General features: G+C 31.9%; 1 protein-coding gene across 1 annotated transcript; it reads right to left on the reverse strand.

Moving 5' to 3' along the window:
- Positions 1-25695, reverse strand: LOC113559883. Its single transcript, XM_026965665.2, is given in 5 exon segments — positions 1-666; positions 668-8926; positions 8929-14481; positions 15927-16042; positions 25351-25695. Coding segments are annotated over 3 exon segments (14154 nt in total). The 5' UTR covers positions 14425-14481; positions 15927-16042; positions 25351-25695; the 3' UTR covers positions 1-267.
- Positions 25696-26272: the final 577 nt, after the last annotated feature.

Raw genomic sequence — 26272 nt, forward strand, 5'->3', positions numbered from 1 at the left:
AAAAATAATTTTATTTTTAATTATTAAAGAGTCATAATAATGCCGGTGTACAAGGAAAAATAAAATACCGAAACACTATTTTACACAATTTTTTTTTAAAGAAAATATATTCAGTTATAGCACCTGCGTAAAAAACGATACATAATGGAATGAAAAAAGGTACTGTAGAATAGCGTATAGTAGAATTCAGACAATTTTTTACGGATTCCTACTGTTAGTATATCGAAGAAAAAAATTAATTCAAAGCGCTTCTCGAGCAATCCAATTTTACCAACTCATCAAGCTGTGGCGACTGTGGCTGTTTGGAGAGAGCCGTAATAATGACAGCTCCGGAGGTGTATTTTTTGAGCCGAATTGCAGTTTCATAAACTTTTGGTAATAAACTTCCTGTGGATCGGGTTCTCGGTTTTGGTATTCATGGACACGCCGTTTCATCTCGTGCTCCAATTGCTTCATGTACTGTTGCTGACGGGCAATCTCTATAAACATCAGTTGTTGTCGATTATTTGCCAACGACATCTTCTCATGAGCGCAATTGTCATTTGTCTCCTTAATGCCGTGCGGCGATTTTGTTAGCGCACTGGAAGGTTCTATGTGGGCGGTGTCGACGTCGACATTACTGCCTCCTCTATCTTGGTTTTCGGACTGCGGCACCACTGATTTATAGGCCGATATTCAAGAAATTATTCAACCTGCTGGCGGGCGGTAACATTTGTTGATTTCCAAAATAACATCCCCAGGTATCGGCAGAAGGATTATTATTTGGCCAATAGGCATTAGTGTCAACACTTTGGTCTCGGTCACTTGAAAAGTACATGTTGTTGACAGCAGTTGATTCCGCGGCCGCCATGGTACAAGTAGCCACCAACGTGCCGAACGGCTGACGCCGGTTGAAAGCGGGCCGTAACAAAGGTCTACCGCGTTCCACGAAAAACCCACGAGTCGACGTGGAAGTTTTGAAAGTCAATGTGGCTTCGGGCAGCAGCTCGGGTGTTGATATAGGTAAGGTCTTGGTGATGACTTCCGTGACGGCTGGCGGAGGTTTTGCTGTCGTTTCAGGTACGATAACTGGCAAAGAACTTTTTGCATGATTTTCGGTGACTATTGGATCCGATGATAACTGACTGCTGGTTATCAGTTGTTCGGTGGTTGATGGAATTGTTCTTTCTGGAGTTAACGAAGAACTCTTTTTCAATATCACCACTCCTCTAGTTCTAGCCGAAGTACCTTCGATCAATGATCTCGGTTTTGCCGCATAAACGGAATTTATGGACGTAGGACATTGCAGTTTATTGATCGTAGTCGTCGTAGAAGAAGTGGTCTGAGTTTCGATGACTGTTTTGACGGTCAGTACGGACAATTTGTTATTTGATTTACTATCGACGATAATTGATTGTTGTTTAGATACCGCCCGCCTTTCGTTGTTGTTATCCGGTTTGTCTGTCGTCATAACAATTGATTTTGCATTACATCTACTATCAGTAACGATAGATTTCTCCTCAAATACTGACCCCTTTTGTACATTGTTTTCTCCTTGACTGTGCACCGATTTCACAGGATTAACGAGTGTCGTTCTGATGGATGGCGTTCGACAATAATCTGGAAATGGTCGAATATCGTCGTCAACCGCTATAGCCGCGGCGTAAGCGTCTCGACGGTGCAGTTGAAGCGTGCCGGCACCTCGGCCTGCTTTCAAATGCCGTTCCATCACCATGGCTTTGATAAATTGTTCACACGCAGCTGTTACAAGACTACACGCATCGGCTGTCACATCCATTGGTGCTGGAATGGTAGGACATAGAGTTCGCGTTACAGTCACAGTACACTGATCTTCTTCTGTGATCGTTGTTATTTTTTCATGGGTGGTATTACTTTCGTTGGTGGTTACAATATCTGAGTTGTCGAGTATATTATTTTTTGTATAATTCGGTGTTAATGCCAATACTGTTGAAGGAGACATCGTTTTTGAAATGTTTAATGTTCTTGATACTCTTGATTCTGGTACAGTAGCGTTGGATGATGGAGATGTCACAACTGCCAAATTGGATCTGTTAGTTGGTCTGACTGTAGGTGGTGACAGTGCTATTGACGCAGACCTTTTAATCGGTATTGGTGGTTTGAAATTATTGCTAGATGCAGAAGCTGCCTCTGTCACAGGTGTAATTGCTACGGCCGACTTGGATCTCTTGGGAGGTTTGATTGCTGTAGGTGACAAGTCTGACATACTACCAGTTATGGATGCGGATCGTTTGATGGGCCTAAGATTTTCTTCATACCGACCAGGCTTTGTTAAAGTTGGTGATTGATTGATAACTTCTGATTTAGATTTCTTGTTCGGTTGTGCCAAGGTTAATGATTTATTTTTCAGTATTGGAACTACGTCTGACGTTCTTTGTGATGAAAGAAGTGGTTCAGATGAAAACGCCACTGACGCTGATCTTTTGGTTGGCTGTGATTTTTGTTGCTCATTAACATTAGCTAACACTATAGCTGACTTAGATCTGTTGTGAAACCCAACTGATTGAGAAAATGATGACAACTCTGCCACATTTTTGGTTGGTGGAGTAGAGTCGATACATGTGGCTATAGTTTCCAATGATGACGACGTTGACGCGAAAGTCGGCAAAATGGGTACCGTGCCTGATATGGACCTTTTTGTCAATTTTGTAACGACAGGTATGGGCTTCTTTTTTATCGATCTCGACGGTCTCGCTGGTATGATAGTCGGTGTTTTCACTTCCGTGGTCATATGAGACGAAGAAGTAGCACGTGATCGGAGTGCATTATTTTGTGATTTGGCTTCTTTGACAACCTTGGTTAAAGTCATCAAAGCAGAACCAGTTGTCCGCGCGCAACCATTCCAAAGATGTCTGTTACCACATGCAAAGTTTGAAGAGGTCTCCACAGCTTTCTCTAACTTACCCATGAACGTGGATAGTGTTATCGGTGAGTTGACTAACTTTATATTTTGATTATCACTTGTGTTGTGTACATTGTCGTTATTATCTATTGCCGCAAGAACCTCATTGACGTTATATTGATTAATTGAAGCATAGTTAAATGGTATACGTGGAAGTCGTGGAGGTAAATATGACGCAATAGTGTGTGCAGCCGACATAGTCATTATGGTGGTCACAAACCGCCCATGTACTACTCGTTCAATAGTACCTTGAGCAAATCCATGGTCACGGAACGTAGGAACCGCAGGTCCACGAGTTTCCAACGATATAGTACGATTTAAGCGCCGATGTCGTCGTACAGTCTTTGAACGTGTAAGCATGCCAATTCGATGACGGTGGTTTGTCGTAACAACTTTACTTTTTTCCATATTTTTGGTACTATTGCTATTACTCTGGGGTTTTTCCATTGACTTTGTCATTGTAATAGTATCTGATTTTCTAAAAGGCGTTATAATTGGCGATGGTGTACAGCTTGCAATTGTAGATTGATGGGTCTGGTCTATTATGGGGGTTTTTCTAATGACACCCACTGCTGCTTCCGTTAATTTATTAATGACTGACATTGTTCTATCTACACTATTTACATATATTGGGTTCTGAATATCACTTTCCATTTTTATTATTTTTCTTCCTTCAGGCACTACTTTTATACTTCTGCTACCAATGTTTGAAATGATTGATGATGTTGATTCAACTACAGCTACCTTCAATATTTGATTGCTGCTAACAGGAACAGTTCGTTCGTTAATGGCTGCCACTGTCTCGTTTGGTCTGTTGACAAGAACAGCTATTCGTGTTGGTCTGCTGACAATGGACTGTTGTATTATTTTTTCTTCCATTAAATTTTTATCGTTTTCTTCGCGTTCACTAATAAGTTTTTTATTATCATTGTCATTAGTTGTTATTAACTTTTTGAAATCTTTTTCTTTGACTTCTATTTGTATTGATTTCTCTGATTTCAAATATTCATTCTTTGTTTTCTCCATATCTTTATCTAAATCAACATTGATTTTGTTTTCTTTAAATTTTATAACAGAATTCATGTCACCTATTTTTGGTTTATCCTTAAAATCTTTAATCGCCGGATGTAAAGACGAAAGTGGTTTTTTTTTTATTATTTTAATGGTTAATGGTGATTTTTCTGAAACTTGCACACCAAAGCTAGCTTCGTTCGATGACTCGGTACTAGAATCAGAATCTAATATTTCCACGTCTTCATCAGAATCCAAAATTTCAATGGTGGGAATATTTTGGTCAATCACCTTGTTTTTAGAAGGCGAATAAGGGGTAGTTGATTTATAATTAATTACGTTAATTGGTGACTTTGGCTTTTCTTTAGTAAATGATTTAAGCCTTTTATAACAATTGTCAGTTTCATTTTCAATACTTAGTCGTCTTTTTTCCTGTATTTGGTTATTAGGATACTGCATATAGTCATTAGTACTAGTCGCTTTGTTTTTTGAAAAGAAAGCAAAATTTGTTATCGAAAGTTTTAATAATGTTGAATACATTAATGACGACTGATCTTCCGTCAGCGGTTGTTTTAGTTTAAGTAGCAATGGATAGGTAGAAAATTGTTGTTGCATTCGTCTTAACGACGAAGGGCATTGCAAATTTAATGACGCTGAATAAGTTGAATTTATCTGTTCAGTCATCGACGGATTTTGTTGTAATTTGATCAAGACAGAAGACGCTGAAGGTTTCTGGGTTATCTCAGACAACATGGGATGTTCTTCTGGGCAAATTAATATAAGTAAGTCTTCAATTAGATCACGCAATCGTTGTTGTCGCCAATTTAGATGATCACGAATTCGTTGCAGCTGTTGCAATGAATATTGGGTCATAGTGGTTGAAGCCATCACTACTGAATCTTCATTATTTTGAAGTATTTGTTGTTTTTGTTCTTGATCAGTCGAACATTTCAAGTCTAGAATGGATTTAACTGAAAACTCTTTTCGCCGTAACTGTTCAATATCATCTAATTGTTGCCATAACCAGCGTCTAGGCATTTGAAGTGAAAGCTGCCACATTTCCATCAAAGGTTTTAGTTTACTGCGTACTTGGTAGAGCCGTTGCGTCATAACCTTTCGTTTCTCATCTATCAGTTGCTTTTGTTGATATAGTTGGAATTTTGCTGATGTTGTCGGAGCTAATTGACTCAATGACATCATCGGTAGTTGTGGTAATAATTTTACTGAAGTCGCTGAACATTGTTCTAAAGAACTTAATGGTTGTTGTGGACTTAACGTAATGGTAGGAGCCATAGAGTGACGTGTTATAGTTGATGGTTGTTGTGGTGGCAATATCAGTGAAGCTGTGTTAGATTGATGAATACACATTGTCAATGTTTTTGAAACTGATGGTTCTAATTGTTTATCGATTGTATCCAAATTATTTTCGTTAAATCTATCTAGTTGACGCTTCAATGCAGACCATTGATTATGTAGCGAATAGGTCATTGTCCTAAGAATCAACTTGGTAGATTTATTTCGTCTTTCACATCGCTGTACTTGGTTCTCTGTGACGTTAAGACTAACATCTTTCTTAGGCACCAATCGCTGATTTTGCTTCCGTAATCGCTTATTACGATTCGAATGCACATTGAGTATTCTGTTTCGTAATAAGAAAATGTGTCTTGAACTTACAGCGGGTGTTTTGACATTTGTAAGCTTTTGATTATTTTGGAATCGCCTCCGTGGTATTTTTTTTTCTTGTTTTACTAGAGATTCTTTTTGTATTTGGAGTTTATAATGCTTTTGATTATTTGATTGATTTGTTCGTTTATGTGGTGGTTGATCTACGACTAAGGTTCGTTTATTACGTAGTTGTCGAATATTAACTGATTCTTGATTTTTATTGGATTTTTTTGGTTGGTTTTTTTTAGGATAGTTCAGATTTTGTAGTAGCTGCTTTTTAAATTTTTGTTCTCCTTGTTTGTTTAAATGGCGTCGTTGTAAAGCTTGTTTAAGCGTTGACCGCTCTTGATTAATCATTTTTTTTGAAGTTTTATGTTGTGTTGGTGTTTTCTCCGAGTGGTTTTTTATAGTTTGCTTTTGAGATGAAACTTGTTGCCGGTGTAACATTCTTGGTTGTACTTGCATTGAACGTGATCCGGACAGGCGCGTTTGTGGTTGTTCCGCATGTTTTAACGCTCCCCCGTTAAGCTGTTCTAACGCAATAATTAAATTTGGATTCTTTATATTTCTAATTAAACGTTCATTAAGTTCTCGACAAAATTGTCTATTTGTTGCCTTATACGAAAATAAAGTTTTTAACTTAACTTTCCATTGCTGTTGGTGTGCTTTACGTACGACTTCTAACTGCTTCCATCGATTACTAATACTTTTGTGTTGATCTTCATAAAATATTTTTGTTTCTAACTCGTGTTTTAATAGGTCATCATTAATAAACACTGGATGTGGGCGTGAGTCCCGTTTTGGACCATCAAATATCACATCATTCGATGGCTCATCATCATCATCGATAACAATTATTGGTATTTCTGATTGTTGTTGTCGCATATTTCCAATCGCCCGTGACGTATGTGCTTGCTGATGATGTACCGGCAACGCTTGAAAGGGTGTTCGTTTCTTTAGCTGCTGAATCCGTCTTTCACGTTCTAGACGCAACTTTTCTTTTTCAAATTGCAGATGTTTGTCATAATTCAGCAACAATTTCACTTGTTGTTCCTGCTTAGTCATCATAGTCTTCCAATGTAGATCTACTTCATCATCAAGCTGTGATATCTTCATTTGCAACTGTTCCAACCACCTTTCTTCGCCATTTGTCATCATCTTTAATAGACGTGGTGTCAACCATCTTTTTAGCTTCGTTTTATTAGTAAATATCGTATTTCGTTTCTGGTGTATGTATATAACTGATGCTATCTTTGTGGCTGTTTGTGGTCTAGTCACTTGCGGTATATTTCCGATTGGCATCATCGCTAATGGCGTTAGTTCTAGATCGTCTTCGTTCTCACTACCTGTGACTAACGGTGATATTTTCCTTTCCAAACCCATGTTTATCCACCAATGATGTGACCCTCTATTCATTTCTTTCGTTGTATTTATATTAGATATATCTTCGGGGATTATTATCTTTGGTCTAGTCACAGTTTCAGGCATTCTCGTGGATTTAGGACACTTTTGCTGTGGTTGATGTATTTTAACTATTCGCATGTTTTTCTTTTTCATGATTCTACGCAGCAATTGTTCACGCAGTGGGAGTTGCTCGTTATAACATAGCGTTGATGATACTCGAAATTTACTAACTTTCCAACAGTGCCGAGGTTGCTGCCCTTGAATAAATGTACGCTTATTATCAGAGTCTTGATGCTGCTTGTTTTGAATTTTTTGTTTGTTCAGTGGTTGTTTATGTACCAAAAGGTGTTTTTGTTGTTCCAATTGTTCAATTCGTCCAAGTCGTTTATATTGTTCTACACAATTTTGTCGTTCTGGCGAATTCGATTGAGTAAACTGTGGCTTTTGTCTTTTTTGTTCCGTGAGATTTGGTCCTGCTGAAGTTTCCGATTGCATTATTTGTTTTATTCGGAATTGCTGATACTCGGGTAACTCTCGTTCAAGTCTCTCTCGCCCATACTTTCCAAGCCTTCGTTTTTGTTGATCCAACGAACGAACTAATTTTTTGTCACCATCACTGGAATAGTAACGATCGATTAGTTCTTGGGTCTGTCGTAACCTTTGTTCATCATCCATTAATTCTTCATGATTTGGCTTGTCTTCGTATGCGGGCCACAAGTCACGCATATTTTTTAGATCATTTTGTACCGATGTGTTAACATTTAGTTTATCAGATACAACTTCTGGACCAGATGTTTTAATTTCATCATAAATATCAACTTTTCGGTACATTTCTTCTTGCTGATGCTTGATTTTTAACAGTAGATTACTTATTCGTTTCAAGACCGTTGTTTCTTGACCGTCGTCAGATAAATGTATGGAAGCAGGTGAATCGTCTAATAATACACAAGAATTGTTAACTGATGCTACGGTCAATTGCTGCTGATCTACTGACGAATTACACTTAACAGCAGTCTTTTCAAATGTATTTCCCGAAGGCCGAAGGTGCTGTTTTAATCGAACCATATGTTGTAATTGTTCATTCGGAGGTAAAGTGTCTACAAGTTTTTGGTATTCAAAAACCATGTCTTGCATTTTGATACGCTCACGTTTCTGTCGCTCAATTTCAGAACGCAACTTTTCTTGATGATCATGATGATTTGAAACTTCAAATTTATCCGATGAGCATGTAACTACTTTTTCAATCATTGAATGTTGCAAGTCTTTTTCATTGCTTTGTATTGAATACCTTTGTTTTATAGCCGCTTCGTATGCAATAGGTCGTTTATTCCACTGTGTCAGTGGCGCTTTCCACTGCACCGATCGCAATTCTTCAACATCCACTCTTGTGATTGGTGCTTGATTTATTTTGTTTATAGATTTCCGTTGCTGTGGTTGACAAGAATAGTGTTTTATTTGTTCTTTTATACACGAATTTGTTTTTGTCATTGAGGTTATTGCCACTTGTTTTAAATTTCTTTTTGACAAATCTGACAAATGGTTCGTCTTAATTATCGGTTCTGGATTTTCTTTTCGCTCTAGTCGAACTTGTTCGAATGTTTTTTTAGTTTCCGATAATTTGTCTATATTCTGACGATGCTTTTGTTGTGCTGGTGATATTTTAGTATAGTTCACTCTTCCTTGTTGAATCAGATGCTGTTCCCGCTGCTCTACAAGTGCAGACGTTGATCCTTTATTAATTTTGTTTTTATTTGTTATGGGTAGATTTTTATAAAACGGAGACTCAGCTGATTCAGAAATCTTGTATTTATCAGTCATTGACTGCGAATTTAAAGGATTTGAACTCATAATAAATTCCATAGTCTGATCAAGAGATTTTTTTTGAATAGGTTCATTTATATTTCGTCCAAATTCAGTCTGTGAAAATTTGCGTTCCTGTAGCTTATCAAATGAGATTTACGGTAAGAAGATGATTCTACGTCTTGATTTTTTGAATTTGATAATGGATTTGGCTGCAACCTAGTTCGAACGCCATGAGGAAGAACGGCCGCAGCTGGCATCCGATTAGTAGGCCGTGGTAACTGGTCTATCCGAAGGTCATGCAAAAGTGGAGGAAATGGCGGTTCCGTAAACGACGATCCAGAAGATTCTTCGTCTGACGAATAATAATCATCACCGCCATAATAAAAGTAATAATCGTTCAATCTTTCTTCATCATTTTTAGATTTTTTAGAATTTGGGTGGCCAAATTCTTCCTGATCTTCGTTAGTAGTTTCTTGACTGATATCCTGACGTATGGTCTCTACTGGAACTTTTTGTCGCTTAGATCCCATTCGTCGAGAAGATGATGAGAAGACGTCATCTATTTTTATGATTGTCGCTTCCTCTTCCTTATCAGAACATTCCTGCTTTTGTTGCTGATGTTCATCTTGGGCTCGTTGCCGTCGTTCTTCTTCGTCACGTCGAATGCGTTCCAGCTGTCTGTGTCGATCCAACAAAAACTTCTGTTGCTGCAAGTATCTAGCCCCAATTGTAGGATTTCTTGGGGTAGAAGCAATTTTTGGTGGTGGCGGTGGTGGTGGTGGCGGCATAAGTTCACTTGCTCGCCGATCATTGTCATTTACACCAGAAGTCGCAGTAGCTGCAATGGTGGTAGTGGCGGCAGCAGCAGCAGCGGCAGCTGCTGCGGCTCTAGTTTTTCGGAGCTGAGTTTTTTTCGATGCAGCTAATGCTGCTTGAGCCGCACGAGCAGCAGCATCAGCTACATTCACCACACTTCTTTTATCTTTTGAAAGCGGAGGTCTGATCCAATTGCTTGTATTCCCCAAATTATCAAATTTAGTTCGCGTTTCAAATGTTTCACAATTAATTTCTATATTATGTTTCCCTTTATTTAATTGGTCTGGATTACCTAACTTTTGTTGTTCTTTAGTCTCTACATTTTTCGTGTTGAATGTAACTAAGGATGCCGTTTTGTTTGAAATTCTATTATTAATAGCATTGGTTTTTGTAGATTTATTATCTATAGTTATGCCTTTGGCAGTTATACTGTTTTTTTGCTCTGCTTCTACGTTAAAATGTTTCTTGGTCACTGCTGATTTTATTTTCTTGGTTGATTTTATCACAACTTTTTTCTTTTGAGTCTCAGCCTTCTTCTTTTCGATTTCTATAGAATTTGTTTTTTTAAATCCTTTGGAATCTAGATTTTCTTTTTCAGATGCTTTTTTTACTAGATCTATATCTATTTCTTTTTTGGCTACAGCTTCGCGAACTTTCAACTTTTTTCGTAATTGACGAATCTGCCTCCGATATTGACATGGTTTGTCATCTACCTCTCCGCATGGACAGTTTTTATTTCTAACCTCTCGGACATAATCAGCATTACTACTTACTTGTAAGCGCTCTTGCTTTATTACCTGTAGCAACCGAGTGGTTGCCAAGAACCGTTGTCGGTCACGCAATAATCGTATTGTTAAAGCCGTTGGTTGCGGGCGTTTAATTTGAACATTTGATCTAGATTGATGGTCAGCAATCTTAATTTTCAACTGCTTATTTTTTCCACGATTTTTTTCCAATAGATGTTCTTCTTTCCATTGCTGTTTGAGAATATTATGTTGAGACTCTTCATTCTGTTCATCGTCATCTGCCTCGTTATCTTCATTAGTTGAATCATCTGAATATAGATACTCTTGTGAATCATTATGTGGTTGTTCTAAACGTGCCTTACCAAAAAACTTCTGTATCCGATATTGTAAGTCCTGCTCTCTAATTTTGAACTGTGCCAACACTTGACGCCGTCGTTGTGACATACGTATCTGGAGCCGACGCAACCGTTCTATAAGTCTGCTTTCTTGTTTGGTAAGATATCGAAGACGTATTTTGAGTTCACGTAACAGTTTTGAACATCCGTCCCGTAATCGAACCATAGTAGCTAACCGTTTTTGTTCTTGTAACCGTTGCCATTGTAATCTTTTCATAACTTTTAAGTTTTGTTTCTTTGGACACCACTTCTGGTACTGTATTTGTCTTGCTCTTCGCACTATTTCTGTGTTTTCAGCTACCTCCATCAGTAATGGGAGCAACATGCTCGATGGTGGCTTCAATAAAACCGCTGTACTTAAGGCATCTGCAGCTTCCTTTTTCTGCTGTTCTTGAAACGATAGTTCATTGTTTTCCACTAATGAAGACTTGCATGACAAATGATTTGGCCAATACCAACGGGCCAAGCTGCCCGGTAGATCGGGGTACCAGTGGTCACTGGAGCCACGCACTTGTGGCACATCTGCATAAGTATACAATCGTAATGGGGACCCGATCTCAGAAAGACCTTGGGCACGCGCCTTACGCTGCTCTAACCACTGACAATTAAGTGGTAACCACATTATTAAACTGGTGACTAATGCATTATGCAACGGCACTCGTTCTGCTAAAATAGCTTTAGCCTCCTTGTTTTCAATATTAATATCTATTTCTTTGTTTCCTTCTGCTGCTTTTTTTAACGTTAGCGATTTTTGTCCCGTTGTATTTGATAAGGAGGTAATGTCTTCTTTCACCTTCGTCGTGGTGGTTATCGTACCTTTTTTACCTGTTTTTTTTGAAATCGAAGTATTATTGGTTTTAACAGATGAATTTTTGTTTTTGTTATCGACATCCACCTTCTTTATCATAGTCACCCACGAAACATACATCACCTTGCGAATCTCATGGTCAAATTCTTCACGAGATAACCTATTTGCAAGCCAGTTTCTTAAAATGTCATCATACTGCGCCTGGTACTTGGATCCTAAAACAACGGTCAATGCATCATATCGTTCCTGAACTAGACGTTCAGCTTCACGTAATAAATTTCGTTGTTTACGAATGGTGTCGTCGTCGTCATCCTCATCCGACGATGACAATAATAATAACTCTTTTTCGCCAATTGGTACATTTTCATTATGCTTTCGTTTTATACCAATTTGAAGCTGTTTTTCAGCAGCCGTTGATTTTTCTATACACTTCAAAGTTTCTGGTTCTGGTGACTTTTCATGACAGTCGATAACTTTTTCTTCGTCTTGTATTTCCTTCTCTTGGTTTCTGTTCACAACTAATGATAAACGGTTTTCTGAAGATGCCTGTTGTCTAAGTAGTAATTTTTGTTGTAATTGTTGCTGTTGCTGTTGTTTAAAATGTTGCTGTAGTAAAACTTGTTCACGGAGCTGTTGTTGTTGTTTCTGTTGCAGTTGTTGTTCTTTGAGTTTTTTTTGTTGCTGCTGCCGTTGTTGCAGTAAAAGACGTTCTTGTAGTTTTTGTCGCTGTTGTTTCTGTATTTCAAGTTGCTTTTTTAACTTTTCCGGTTCTGGTTTTTCTGGTGTTTGCAGCTGTCCTACTATTACACCACTACGTTGAGGTTGTTTTAATTGATGTTGTAAATGATCTATTTCTTTTTTCTGTTTAAGTTTTTGCTGTTGTAGTTGTCTGTTTATTTGTTCCTGCGAATGTTTCTGGGATGGTTGTATGTGTAATTGTTGCAATTGTTGATGGGATTGTTTTATATGTAGTTCTTTTGCCAAATTTTCATTAGACAAGTTTAAGTTATTTTTCTGTTGCTGCGTTAGAGGCGCAGCAGGACTTTTTGATAATTGTTGATTTGGCACTTGTTGCAGTTGTTTTATAACTATGTCTTGATGTTGCTGTTGTTGTTGTACTGAATCTTGTTGCTGTTGTTTTTTCACTACATCTTGTTGATGTTGTTGTGTTTTTACTAATTTTTGTTGTTGATGTTGTTTTTTTACTACATCTTGTTGTTGATTTTGGTTCGTAACTACTTCCAGTTGTTGGATTTGGGTTTTAATTACATCTTGTTGTTGCTGTTGTTGTGTGGGTAGTAATTTATGTGTCAACTGTTTTTGTAGTGTGATTTGCTGTTGAGACTGTTGCTGGTTAGTTAATTTTAAAATTTGTTGTTGACCTGCAATGACGACACGTTGCTGCTGCTGCCGTTGCATTACCTGCTGATTAAGAACTACTCCATTTTGTGACGGCGATTGCATTTGTTGTGTCTGCTGCGATGTTTTAAGTTGACCAATGACAATGCGTTGTGATACTGGTTGATTTTGTTGCGCAAGCTGCTGTTGTTGTTGACCTGAAGTAGAAGTAACGACACGTTGAACCTGTTGTTGGATAGATGTTTGGCTAACCATATTTTGAACCTGGTGTGACTGTTGTTGACTAGTGTTTGGAATGACAACGTGCTGTAATTGCTGTTGTTGTATTTGCTGACCGGTGCTCGTAACAACAACACGCTGCATCTGTTGATGTTGTACAGTGGTGGGAACAACACGTTGCACTGGTTGTGGCTGTTGTTGACCATTGCTTCCCACCACAATACGTTGAATTTGCTGTTGCTGTTGTTGTTGACCTGTTCCTGTAACAACCACACGTTGCATTTGTTGAGGTGGTTGGCCAGTGTTAGTTACCACAACACATTGCATCTGTTGTGATTGCTGGTTGGTGCCGTTGTTAGTCACTATGCGCTGTGATTGCTGTGGTGACAACTGCTGTTGTTGCTGTTGATTGCCCAAAACGACAATACGTTGTGGATAATTTTTATTCTTTAATAGTAACTGTTGTAACTGTTGTTGAAGTAACTGTTGAGTATGAGGAGGGGGCTGTTTTTTAGACGGTTGTGTAGATACTGGAGAATATTGATTATTCTGCTGCTGTATAATCTGCGGTTGTTGCAATGAATTAGATTTTTGTACAACCTGCGTTTGTCTTACAGCTTGAGGTTGTTGTACTGTCTGTTGTTGCGAATTTTGTAGTTGCGAGACATTTTGTAGATGCTGCGATTGTTGTAAAATTTGCGGTTGCTGTTGATGTTGTGGTTGATGATTAAGTTGAGACTGTTGCGCTAATTGTGTTTGTAGTTGCTGCAACTGCTGTTGTCGTTGTATACTAGATTGTTGGATAACTTGTTGACGCTGTACAGTAAGACGATCTTCTTGATTTTTGTCTTCGTATTCATTGTTATCATGAAGTTGTATGAGATCTATAATGGTTTGATCTTGATTTTTCTGATGTTCGAGAAGCTGTTGCTGGTTAGAATTACCTTGCTGCATACCCCGTTGTTTCAGAAAATCTTGATTCCGTAACAATAGTTGTTGTTGATTTGGTGATAACTGCTGCTGTAAATACTGTGGTTGTGTTTGTAATAACTGCTGTTGTTGTTGAGAATTGGTTTGTGTTTGTAAGAGGTGCTGTTGTGGTTTTAATTGTTGCTGTTGTTGTTTAAATTGCTGCTGTTGGAGATTTAGCTGTTGTTGCTGCTGTTGTTTTAATAACTGCTGGTGTTGCTGTTGTTGTTGTAATTGTTTTTGCAACAAAAGTTGCTGTTGTTGCAATAGCTGTTTTTTATCAGGTTGCTGTGGCCGTCCAGGATCCATTGTTGTGACGGTAAATACCAATTCAAAGTAGCTATAGTAGTCTATATATTAGAACACCTAAATAAAATAAAAATAGGAATTTTGATACTTACATTAATTAACAAAATACCATCAAAGCACAATTATATATCATATAGTTGGTTTTCATTGGGATATTAATTATCTTTTATCTAACTATATAAATGTGAAATGAAAATCATTGTACAGGGTAAACTCTAGAACTACTCATCAGATCTTCTTGATTTTTTTTTAAACAATAGAGTATATCATGGCGAAGGTTTCTATCGCAATAGTATTGGTCTAAGTTAATAAACAATTGAGTTATTTATTAATTGAGAAAATGTGTATTGTATTGTATGCATTTTGTACGAGCAACAAAGTGCACGGGTACAGCTAGTATAATATACAATGTACTTAAAAGAACATACTATTTTTCAAAGTGATTACATAAATACAAATAAGAATTATTTGTATTGGTATTGAAAAAAAATGACATGAATAATGAAAACATTATACATATATATGCATTCTAATTTAATTTTTCTAATTATTCTAACATTCAAAATTTTAAATGATTAAATTATTATTTAAAAAAAGAACATACACAAGACAAACTGTAATAATTATGTTTTCAAGCTAAAAGCTCAAAAATAATTTCAGAATTGTTTTGATAAACACAAATGAATTGAACAAAGCCTATACTATCTACCATACTACATACCTACTCAGATCTTTAAAAATAAATCCATCTTAAATGCTTTACAAAACATAAAATACTGTGTGGGCATTTTGTAAAAGATTTTATTTTGAATTAATAAGTATTATACATAAATTTGTTTGAATTAACTATAAGACAAACAAACTATAAAAAAAAAAAAAATACAGAAAAATAACCTAACCTAAGAAAACAGTATGTATTCAATTCAAGTAAGAAACTCTAAATTTACAATTGTATCTGAGTTGAATTAAAATAAATAATGATTAATTTAAATTTAAATTTAGGTATATAATGTTGTAATAATTTATATGACAGGTTATTAAGACAAGTATTACATACTATGAATTCTAAAAAGTATTAAACACTTGGTTTATGCCTGGAATTTTTCAAGCAAACTAGTAAATACTATTAGTTTTATAATTTATAAGAATAATATTCATTTTCTTTTGCAACACCATTGTAATGGGATAATCAATTAATAATTAATAAAACAAATAAAAATACATACATAATCTTTTAATCATAATATTTGTAAATAGACTTATTTTGGAACTCTTAAAAGTTTATAAAGGCAATGACGTAACAAAACAATATTTCTTAAGAAAATATAAAACTAAGTATAAACAGAACTAAACTTCAATTTATGCTGATTTTTAACTATAATACAAAGAGTGACTAACTGTAAATATAGGTTTGGTTATGTGTATTAATAATAAATACACAGACTTCACAGATTTTAAAATAAATATAATAAGTTAATATAATATAATAACATATTTCTTACCTGGAATTAAAAAAGCTTTGAATTCATCCAATATTAATCATCATCGACTTTGTCTATATCAACTTTCAAGTGGAACAGCTGAAATAACTAGTTTGAAATTGTTTTCAAGTAGATATCTGCAAGGAACAAAAATCAAAATTTACTAACTAATATAGGAAAACAAATTATTGTAAATAGTATAATATAGCTTGTCTTTAAGTTAATAATCGGTCCAGTAACTATTGTAATAAATAACAATACATTCACAAAAAACCTTTTCATTAATTGACATAATCAAGCAAAATTGCTTCTGATTAATGACCTGCTTTCATAATCTTTTATAGTGAACTATTAGAAAAAGTATAAAATAATATTCTTTGTTTTATATGATTGTACATTGTACATGACTTAAATTCACTTTAAATAAACTCTGCACTCTGAAATAATTAAAAATTAAGCTTTCCATATTGTCCATATTAAGTATTATAAGATACATATTTGAATTAAACAAAATAATAAATGAGAGCAAAATGTTGAAATTTTTATGAATACCTATTGTTTTAAAACAGAAGTGGAAAACCTATGACACTTATGGTAAATGTAGCAAATTTTTCATATTTTCAAATAGAGAAAAAATATATATATTTTTTATTTTATTGTTTAATCTAGCATTTAAAATAGAAACAATACTAAATATGAACAAATTTTATTATTTCTATAAAATATAATCAATTATAAAATCGCTGCTTCTAGGCATATTTATTTTGAAAAAAAAAATGGTTCATTCCAAATAAACTTATTTATATAACTTATTACTTATATTTTCACGTCAAAATATAATATATAAATGTTATTTTCTACCTCGTTTTCTATAGTGCAATATTTTAAATCAAAATAGAGGAATAGTAAATAATGATACTGCTAGTTTTTTGCTAAAACATCTAAGACTTAGAAAATACACAACTAATTTAAAATAATTTTGCTGAACTTTTTTATGGCCCCATTAATCTGAATAAAATTGTTTATAGGTACTTTTGGAATACACATTACTGGCACGAGTGGCACGTGCATTATTTTTAAGGCTTTGATTACAAGATTTTGGTATGTGATCAAAAAAAGATTTGCCACCCCTATTCTAAAATAATTATATACCACTAATAAGTGTCAAGTGATGAAAACTTTGCAGAACATACATACAAAATTAAAATTATTTAAAGATATGATATTTTTCTTATTTAAAACATGTTTTTTAAAATAAAAAATATTATTAATTAAAGAAGAATTATAATTTGTAAACCACTGATAAATATTGATAAATCTACATAATTCATAGATAACTACAATTAAAATGAAACTGATTTAATAATCAGTGGTATACCAACAAAAAATGTAGGTAATTATACAGATAAACAAATGGAAAACAATAATTTAACAGAAAAATAATCAATAGTAGTATCTCTCATATTAAATATTTTAATTACAATTGATTATAATTAATATCATTGTCTAGAAATTAATAAAGTTATGCATGGATATCTCTAGAGTTGTAAGCATGAAAGTTTTTTTTTCATTGACATTTTCAGTAACATTGAAAATTATCAATGACTGAAATTTTTTAATTTTTTTTTCACGGGAGTTGGGTAGTTAGGTTTCCAACTTCATTATAACATACTCATATCATATGTAATACATAATAATAGTATAATGAGTTTCGATTAATGTGATCACATAGGTTAAGATCATTTTGATTCTATTAACCAATGGATTCCATAAAACATTTTTTTTTTTTTTTTGATGAGTATATTTATGTTTAAAATTAAATTAAAATTAAATACATTTAAAATAAATTAAAGAAACTATCTATTTTCGATTGTAATTAAGAATCTACTAATTTCATTTTCATATTAGCCTGAAATTAAAATCCATATTCAATTAATAAAATACATACATGATTTTAAATTATTTAAAATTAAATAAATAATAATGTATGTACATTGTACCTATAATTTCTGGAACAACTGAAAAGTATTGTTTTTGACATATTTTTGAATAGCTTCTTTTATTTTTTTTAAAACAATTCTTGTTTTTTTTTAGTGAGTTTGAAATACTATTAAAAATGATTCAATTATCTGGTAATTGGTGATTCTAATAAAAGGTTAATTTAATATAAGTAACATAAGATCTGATTTGGGATTTTCATTTTTGATTCTAATAAACGCGAATAAACGGTTGATTCTATAAACCAGTTATCACATTAAGCGAAACTCGCTGTATTAAAAATTTGTAATATTTAGTTTTTAACTTTTTGTAATAAATATGCTATATAATATGTATAAAGTATTATGTGGATATGTTATGCAAGAATGTAAATTGTATTTTGTTCAATTCATGTATCTAATTTGTGTCTAATAAAAATTGAAATTAATTCTAAATTCTAATTTCTCGAATAATTTCTTTTTTAAATTTATAACAACATTTTTAAGTAATAAAATATATTAAACAGTTAGTATTTTTATTTTGTAAGCAAGACGTTAAGTTTTTTTTGTATAAATGTACAATTAATAGATCTACTGTCTATTATTTAAAAAAAATATAAATAATTGAAAAATTTATAAAAATATATTTAAAAATGCACTTTTTCATTGTACCATGTATGTTACAACTTACAATCAGAAAATATTATACTACAAAATGTAATTGCTTTTCAACATTACAAATTAAGAAAAATGGATTTTATTTTAAAAGTAGATTTTTAGTTGACATAACATAAGTATTATACAAAAATAATAGTTTTTAAAAAAATAAAAGAAACATTAAAAGAGGTAGTCATTAATAGGTGATTAAAAATTAGAAAATCCTCAGACAAATAATTTTTTGATTTTAGATGTTTATTATTCAGGTGTTTATACATTTTTTAATTTTTCAGTTTAACTCAACTTAAAAAGTGAAACATGAATACATGAGGTCATTATTCTCCTAAAATAAAAATATTATGAAATATAAACAATGTTTTTTTTCAGTATATGTTTTATGTATTTCTTTTATTATTAACACCTAAATAAAGAAGTTAAGGAAGTATAATAGATAAGGAACTTAAAATATTAAAAAATTATTTTAAAATGGTTATAAGATGGTTAAAATTAATATTTTTTATATCATTTTTATCATGATCTACTTTTATTTTTACTCTATAGCATGGGTCACTAAATAGCGGCCCGTGAACACATTTTATCCGGCCCACAAACAAATAATAAATAATGCGTATTACAACAAAATTATAATTGCTATTATTGTAAATTATTTTTTTAAATATTATTGGTTTTTAAATAATGTAAATATGTACTTAGAATTTTGATGACTCGTGAACAATTTTAAGATCTCTAATGTAGCCTTTAAAAATATTAATTGGGGATCGCTGCTCTATTGAATAAACTGAACTTAGTAATTAATAATAATTCATAATATTTTTTAAGTAGACAGCATAAATTACACATCCTGTCTGCTGCAAAATGCTTACACACTTATACAAAATATGTTTCTATTGCTTCTTTGATATTAAGTTTTTAGATTTATTTGTTGAAAATAAAAAATAGTGTTCTTAGTAAATAAGAACTGATGATGATATTTTGAAAATTATAGATATTTTAAACAGTAATTAATTTAAAATATAACCTCTTCTTAAATTTTTTTTTAACTATTATACACATTTTAAAATTGATTGAATCTATGTTTTTATATACTGAATTTTCTTCCATCTAAGCATTACTTAAAGAAAAAATGATAAATAATAATATTATAATACTAACTGAAATTCATTCCTAGTTTCCAAATTACACACTGCTTTCATAAAAGTTAAAGATATTAACAACAGCTGTATATTATTGCCTCTAAGTACAGCTTCTACTAGAGTACTAGACATTTTTTTACAGTTTTAAAAAGTACAAAAAAGTGAAAAACTATGTACTTAATTATGTATGATAATAAGTTAGGTTATTTAAATCAACTGAAAAAGAAGAAGCTGTATATATAACTTTGCTAAATTAAAGTCTAGATAATTTTATTAATATAAACTTAAATTTTATAATATTTTTTGATTTTAAATGTTTAAATTTCAGAACATAATTATTCGATAATTATATTATTCTTACTTAAAATATCTAGACATTGTTATTATTCCTATTTTTTTTATACTTATCATATGATAGGCATATTGTATGTATTGTTTCTAATAATGTCTGATAATTAACTTATTGAGTAATTCAGTCAAACAGTAAATTATTCCAACCAAAATGTACTATTTTTTTTTTTTAATCATACTGATGGACCTAGTTTTATTATTATACTTTTAGAAATAAACTAATATGAATTGTTTATAAAAAGGTTTATAATGTCTAATTGAGATTGAATTATTAAATTTCATCCTAGCTCATATAAATTTGGTTTGAGTATTTAAAATTTATGAAATTTTCTTTTTAACTTTTCTTAAACTTACTGTAAATAATTTAAAGAATCTATTGTATAATAATTACAATTAGTGGTATGAATTATACCATAAAAAAAATCATAAAAATATGTATAATTTCTATTTTTAAAAGTCTATATTTGTCTGTTAAACAAGAATACTCTATACAATTGGAATTGTTGTACAAGTAACATTTTTATAATAATTAGATATATTGACTAGGTAAACAATTTTTTTGTTGACACATATGACTTTTGAAGACAAGGTTACTCATTTTTAATAGTATTTTTAATTAAAAATATAACAATACTTCAATGTCTGACAAATTAGAATCAAAAATAGAATGTAAAAGACAAAAGGATTTCCATTAATAATAAAGTTATTAAGGGCCGTTCTTATCAAGTGAGAGTTAATTTTTTTAACCTGATGGTTACCCTAACCTATAGGTTGGGTCTCAAACTAGTATCTTTCTCACAAACTTTTTAAGCCTTCATGTTTGGGTAACCTCTAGGTTAACACCGAAATATTCGTATTGAAGTTAGTAACTATGTTTGTTATCACTTTTTTTCATTATCATTTATTTATTTATTCATTTAGAGTATTTCTTAAAAATTCGAGGATACTTAAATACTGTAAAATACTATATTAAGTTTTTAAATTTAATATTGACAATATAGTTCAAATTTATTTTTATTCAATTAAATAAAAAGAAAAATATTGATTTTAATTTAAATTTTAAAATATATATTTTTTAAATTATGGATAAAAGAACAAGAGGACCTAAGTAAGTCACCTGATGGCCCATCATTTAGTCCGGTATATAATAACCGGCGACCATTAATCCGCGACATTTGATCCGGTTCAAAATAATCTGTACCAAAAATATCCTGCTAAAAAAACGTGCAGTAACAAATGAATATAAAATACAAATATATAGAAATTATAATTATAATTTTAGAAAAATAATCTGTAATATTGTAGAATGTATTTTATAGAATGCAATAAGCGGATAATCCACCTTATATAAAGATTACTTTATATACAGAAAACAGTTGGAAAAATCACGAATAAACAAATCTAATCAGCTCTCAACGATTTATCAGATATAAATTATTATTATGACGGAGATAGTGTAATATCCGTTTTTTCGATTTTAGTACAGGTGTACACCTAGCTGTATGCGAACATGTATAAGTAATGTTAACGCCACATAATTATGTATATAATAATTCCATATACATTCATAAAAAGCCAAAAAGCCATAAATATGCTTATAAATAAAGGTTTTTTTTTATATAGGATTCATAATGAATAAACAAAACAAAAGTAGTATGGCGTTGTATCGAGTATAAAAAGTTGCCATGTAAAAGTTAATATCACACAACAACAAAATATGAAACAGTTATATGCTTAAATCAGTACAACAAATTTGTCTCCAAGAAGCAAAACTCGAAATTAATATTCTGGGGAAAATAACCCTACAAAAAAGAAAATATAAAAACATAGACCAATTTTAGACATTTCTAAAAAATACAATAGAAAACTATGAAACTACAAATATCAATACATATTTGAAGGGTATCGTTTATAAATTTAATCTCTAAACATTTTTATTCTATATTACTTTTATAATTCCACTACATTATTTTATATTATTACTCCTTAAACAATAAATCATATTTTATTTATTAACTGATTATTATTTTTTTTACCTGACGTTTTTATAAATTATCAAAATAAAATAATAACTCTAATTACTAAATATTTTTATTTTATATTTATTTGTTATCCGACGTTTTTTAGCAAGATATTTTTGGTACAGAATTGTTACCAGATATAATTTACCAGGCCAAATGACGTGTAACCGTCAGAACTATCAGTTAAAGAAATAAGATCGACAATATTTTGGATTTTCATTTTCATTTTAAGAAAATTTGTAGGTAAACAAATATACAATACAACACAAAATGTGAAAAAAAATGTGATTATATATCTATACAAAACTTATTACAATAGTTATAATAATAATTAACCATATAGTTTGCGACTAAACGGCTGGAACAACTAGCTATTAAAATAACCTGTAGGATTAGACAAAAAACCTATAGGTTACTATTAAAAATTGTTTGGTAAGAAGTATATATTCTAAACCTATAGGTTTATTATACATTAACCTAAAGGGCTTATTTTAACCGTGAGATGGTAAGAACGGCCCTTAAAGTGTTTTTAACCCTACCAACTAACACAACAAGTTATGAATGATAATTACTACCCATATCTTGGAACGACGATGGGGCAAGAATAATTAAATAGCATAGTTACTTTACAATTTTAAAAAAGTTTTAATATTAATTTCAACCAATTACCTAATTGATAAGATTAATGGAATATGTTTTAAAAGAGGATGTCAGTAATCGACTCAATTCAAGTACAAATTGTTCATTATTTTTTTTTTAAATGTTATAATACCTAATAAAGTTTTCACTATTAAAATAATTCAATATTTATTTATTAATTTTATAAAAAAAAAAAATTGGTAGAGAAAAATAAATTGTTTATAAGGTGAGGATTTACAAAGGAAGTTGGACTATTGGTGGGTTAGAAATTAAAATATTTCTCTGCTCCATCAGAAATTGAGGCCAATTTATGCTACTGATTACCAATTATTATGTAAATAGATATATTATTCTAAATTATATTTGCAGCTTGTTACGGCTTGTTACTAACAATATAATTTAAAGCAGTGGCAGTGGTGCATAAGGACTTTAAATTCTTTAAACAATTAAATATTATTTTGTATTTATATAAGGACCAAGACAAGGACTTAATATTTACTTTATAATTTTATATAATATCATGTAGTTATATATATATAACTAATTTATTTATTTCAATGTACATAATGTAAGTGGTATCAATTGTCCAAGCAGATTTTTATTTTTATTTGATTATTTTAAACAAAAAAAATTTGGTTTTATTAAATTAATAACAAATATCTAATTACAAATAATGCATTGGAGCCAATTTTATTTCATTAATCGTAATTAAGTCAAATGCAAGATAATAAACTGCTTATATATTATATGCATATAGCTGCTGATTAAGGGGATATAATCCATATGTGTTGTAACTGTCTTATAAACGTATAATATAGTATATTTGTGTTTAGTTGGACCAATTTTGCATTATTGGCTTAAATGTTACAAATATTGATTAATGTGAATTAACCTACAATCAAACTTTAAATTAAGAACATTATCTCTGTTTTTTTTGTTGGTTTTTTAATTTTTAAGTATATTATAAGTATCATTTGCACCAAAATACAAAATTAAATGTATAGCAAAGATTACCAACAATCACCTCCCTCCCCATCACCAACCTACTAATCAAATTCGAAACCTGTCATAAACAATTTGACACCCCTTTTTATTTTATTTCTAATAATCTTTATATCATTTTTCAACCAATATATATTTAATAAATATATATAAAAATGATATTTAATTACCTGCAACAATAATATGTTAAGGTATTTAAAGATAATATAAAATACAAAATTATAAACAAGATGCAATCTTTTATATTACCTATATAATATACAATATTAAACGTTCCTACAAATGATTGTATTTTATATTATCATGACCTATTTTGTGTTCACTGCTCAACAAAAACATTAATATTTAATACCACATACTCAATGGACAATAATACTTAATAATTTGTGATCCTATTCCTATTAATTTTCATAATTCTCCTAAGGACCCAACCCCTAGCCAAATGTTTATATGTAGATGTAGTTGTTATACTTAAACATAGACTTTAGCACCACTGATGGGTAGGTATATTAAAAATTAATATGTTCTTAATTAATTTTAAAATTAAAATATTCTAAGAATCCAGGAAGAGAACACATATATCCGAGCATATATCTATATGCCTTTAGTTTAATCATAAGTCAATTGACACTAATATTAAAGCTAACAACACAAAATTCTACTGAACATAAATTTGTCATGTCATGATGTATGTTTCTAAGCCAGAGACAACATAGGCAGCTGTTGCGTCCTCCTTAATACAGTAAGTACCGCTTAATGTGATCACATTGATTCAGATCATTTTGATTCTATTAACCAGTTGATTCCATACATTATTTTTTTATTGATGAGTTTATATCCCTGTTTATATTTAAATGTATGTTTAAAATTAGATTAAAATAAAATAAATTTAAAATCAAGTGAAGAAACTATCTATTTTTGATTGTATTTGAGAATTTACTAATTTCATTTTCATATTAGCCTGAAATTAAAATCCATATTCAGTTAATATAATATATACATGATTTTTAATTGTTTAAAAATAAATAAATAATAAATAATAATGTATGTATATATTGAACTTATAACTTTTGAAACTAAAAAGTATCGTTTTCAACATATTTTTGAATAGCTCCTTTAAACTTTTTCAAAACAATTCTTGTTTTTTTTTTTTTGTGAAAGTTTTTAAATATCCATTAATACGATAAGAATATTCTTAAAAATGATTCAATTATCCGGTACTTGTTGATTCTAATAAAAGGTTAATTTAACATTAGTAACATAAGATATGGTTTGAGATTTTCAATTTTGATTCAAATAAACGGTTGATTCTATAAACCAGTGATCTCATTAAGCGGAACTCACTGTATATCTAATTCAAAAACCGCATTTCAACGTGTTAGTTATTAAGATATACTAGTTTTCCAAGAGATATCAGAATTTTATATATTCGACCAAACACACACCATCACTGTTCGATAACACCAAATTAAAATACGTACAATATGCCAGTTACAGCTAAGTACATGCAAATAACAGTATGCTGCAATGGTGATTGATCGGGTGTGATGTTTCTCTGATTAGACGTAGTTTATACAGCGGTCAAAATATCCGCACAAGCATAAGGAAGAAAATAAATAGCCAATGGCAAATTCGTTCTACTTACGGGGGTCGATAGCGTTGTCACACATGACAAATACCAACGAGAGATCACGCACAGTCCGATGGATACGTCGTGCTCGTCACGGGCTTATCCCATCGGACAAAACCCACAGTCGTCGCTATATTTTCGTCTCCTCGCGAACCACACCAGACGGACGTGTAGTGCACGCGACGCGGTCTTACAAAACGGACCTGGTCGTCCGCCTCTCCGTCCACGTATAACGTTTACACAGACATCGGAGTGAACGCGTAAACGGTAACGAAATAACAATCGAAATGTGAAACCACAGAACGCCGTCGACACTCGTAATCCGTCAGGAAATTGACGGAATAGCACCGTCGACGTTGTTGTTATGATACGATAACTGGTGGTGTTGGTGGTGGTAGTGTTGTTTGGAGGCGGTATGCTCGTGTTATCAGTTATCGCGGCGCCGACCCCTTATCAACGACGATGATGACGACGTGCAACTGAACCGCTGAATTGCACGATTATTATATTTTATGTCAAACACATACAATATTATACAAAGGTATTAAGAATTTTTGCTGACTGCTAAGTTTTTGACATTGAGTTGGTGGCGGCGGCAACAACCATTGAACCACACTTTCTTATTAAATATTATTATAGCTCATATTATATTATGGTGTACAGGGGACAACGTTAATATGTTGATTCTACCTTCGAATAATATTATCGTTAGAGGTGTTTGATAGGTACGTGTTTTATGTACAACAGACCTACGCGTTAAGTCCCATTCACCTTCACACGGTCAAATATTTTATCAAACTCGACATTATTATTAAACTTTAAGTAGTACATTTTGATAATATAATATAATACGATAAAATATTTGACCGTGTGAACGGGACTTTTTAAATAGTTAATGCGTGTCCGTCGTAAAAAAAAACGAATAGTACGAACGTTC

This window comes from Rhopalosiphum maidis, chromosome 3 (assembly GCF_003676215.2).
Source record: "Rhopalosiphum maidis isolate BTI-1 chromosome 3, ASM367621v3, whole genome shotgun sequence".
Classification (NCBI taxonomy): Eukaryota; Metazoa; Arthropoda; class Insecta; order Hemiptera; family Aphididae; genus Rhopalosiphum; species Rhopalosiphum maidis.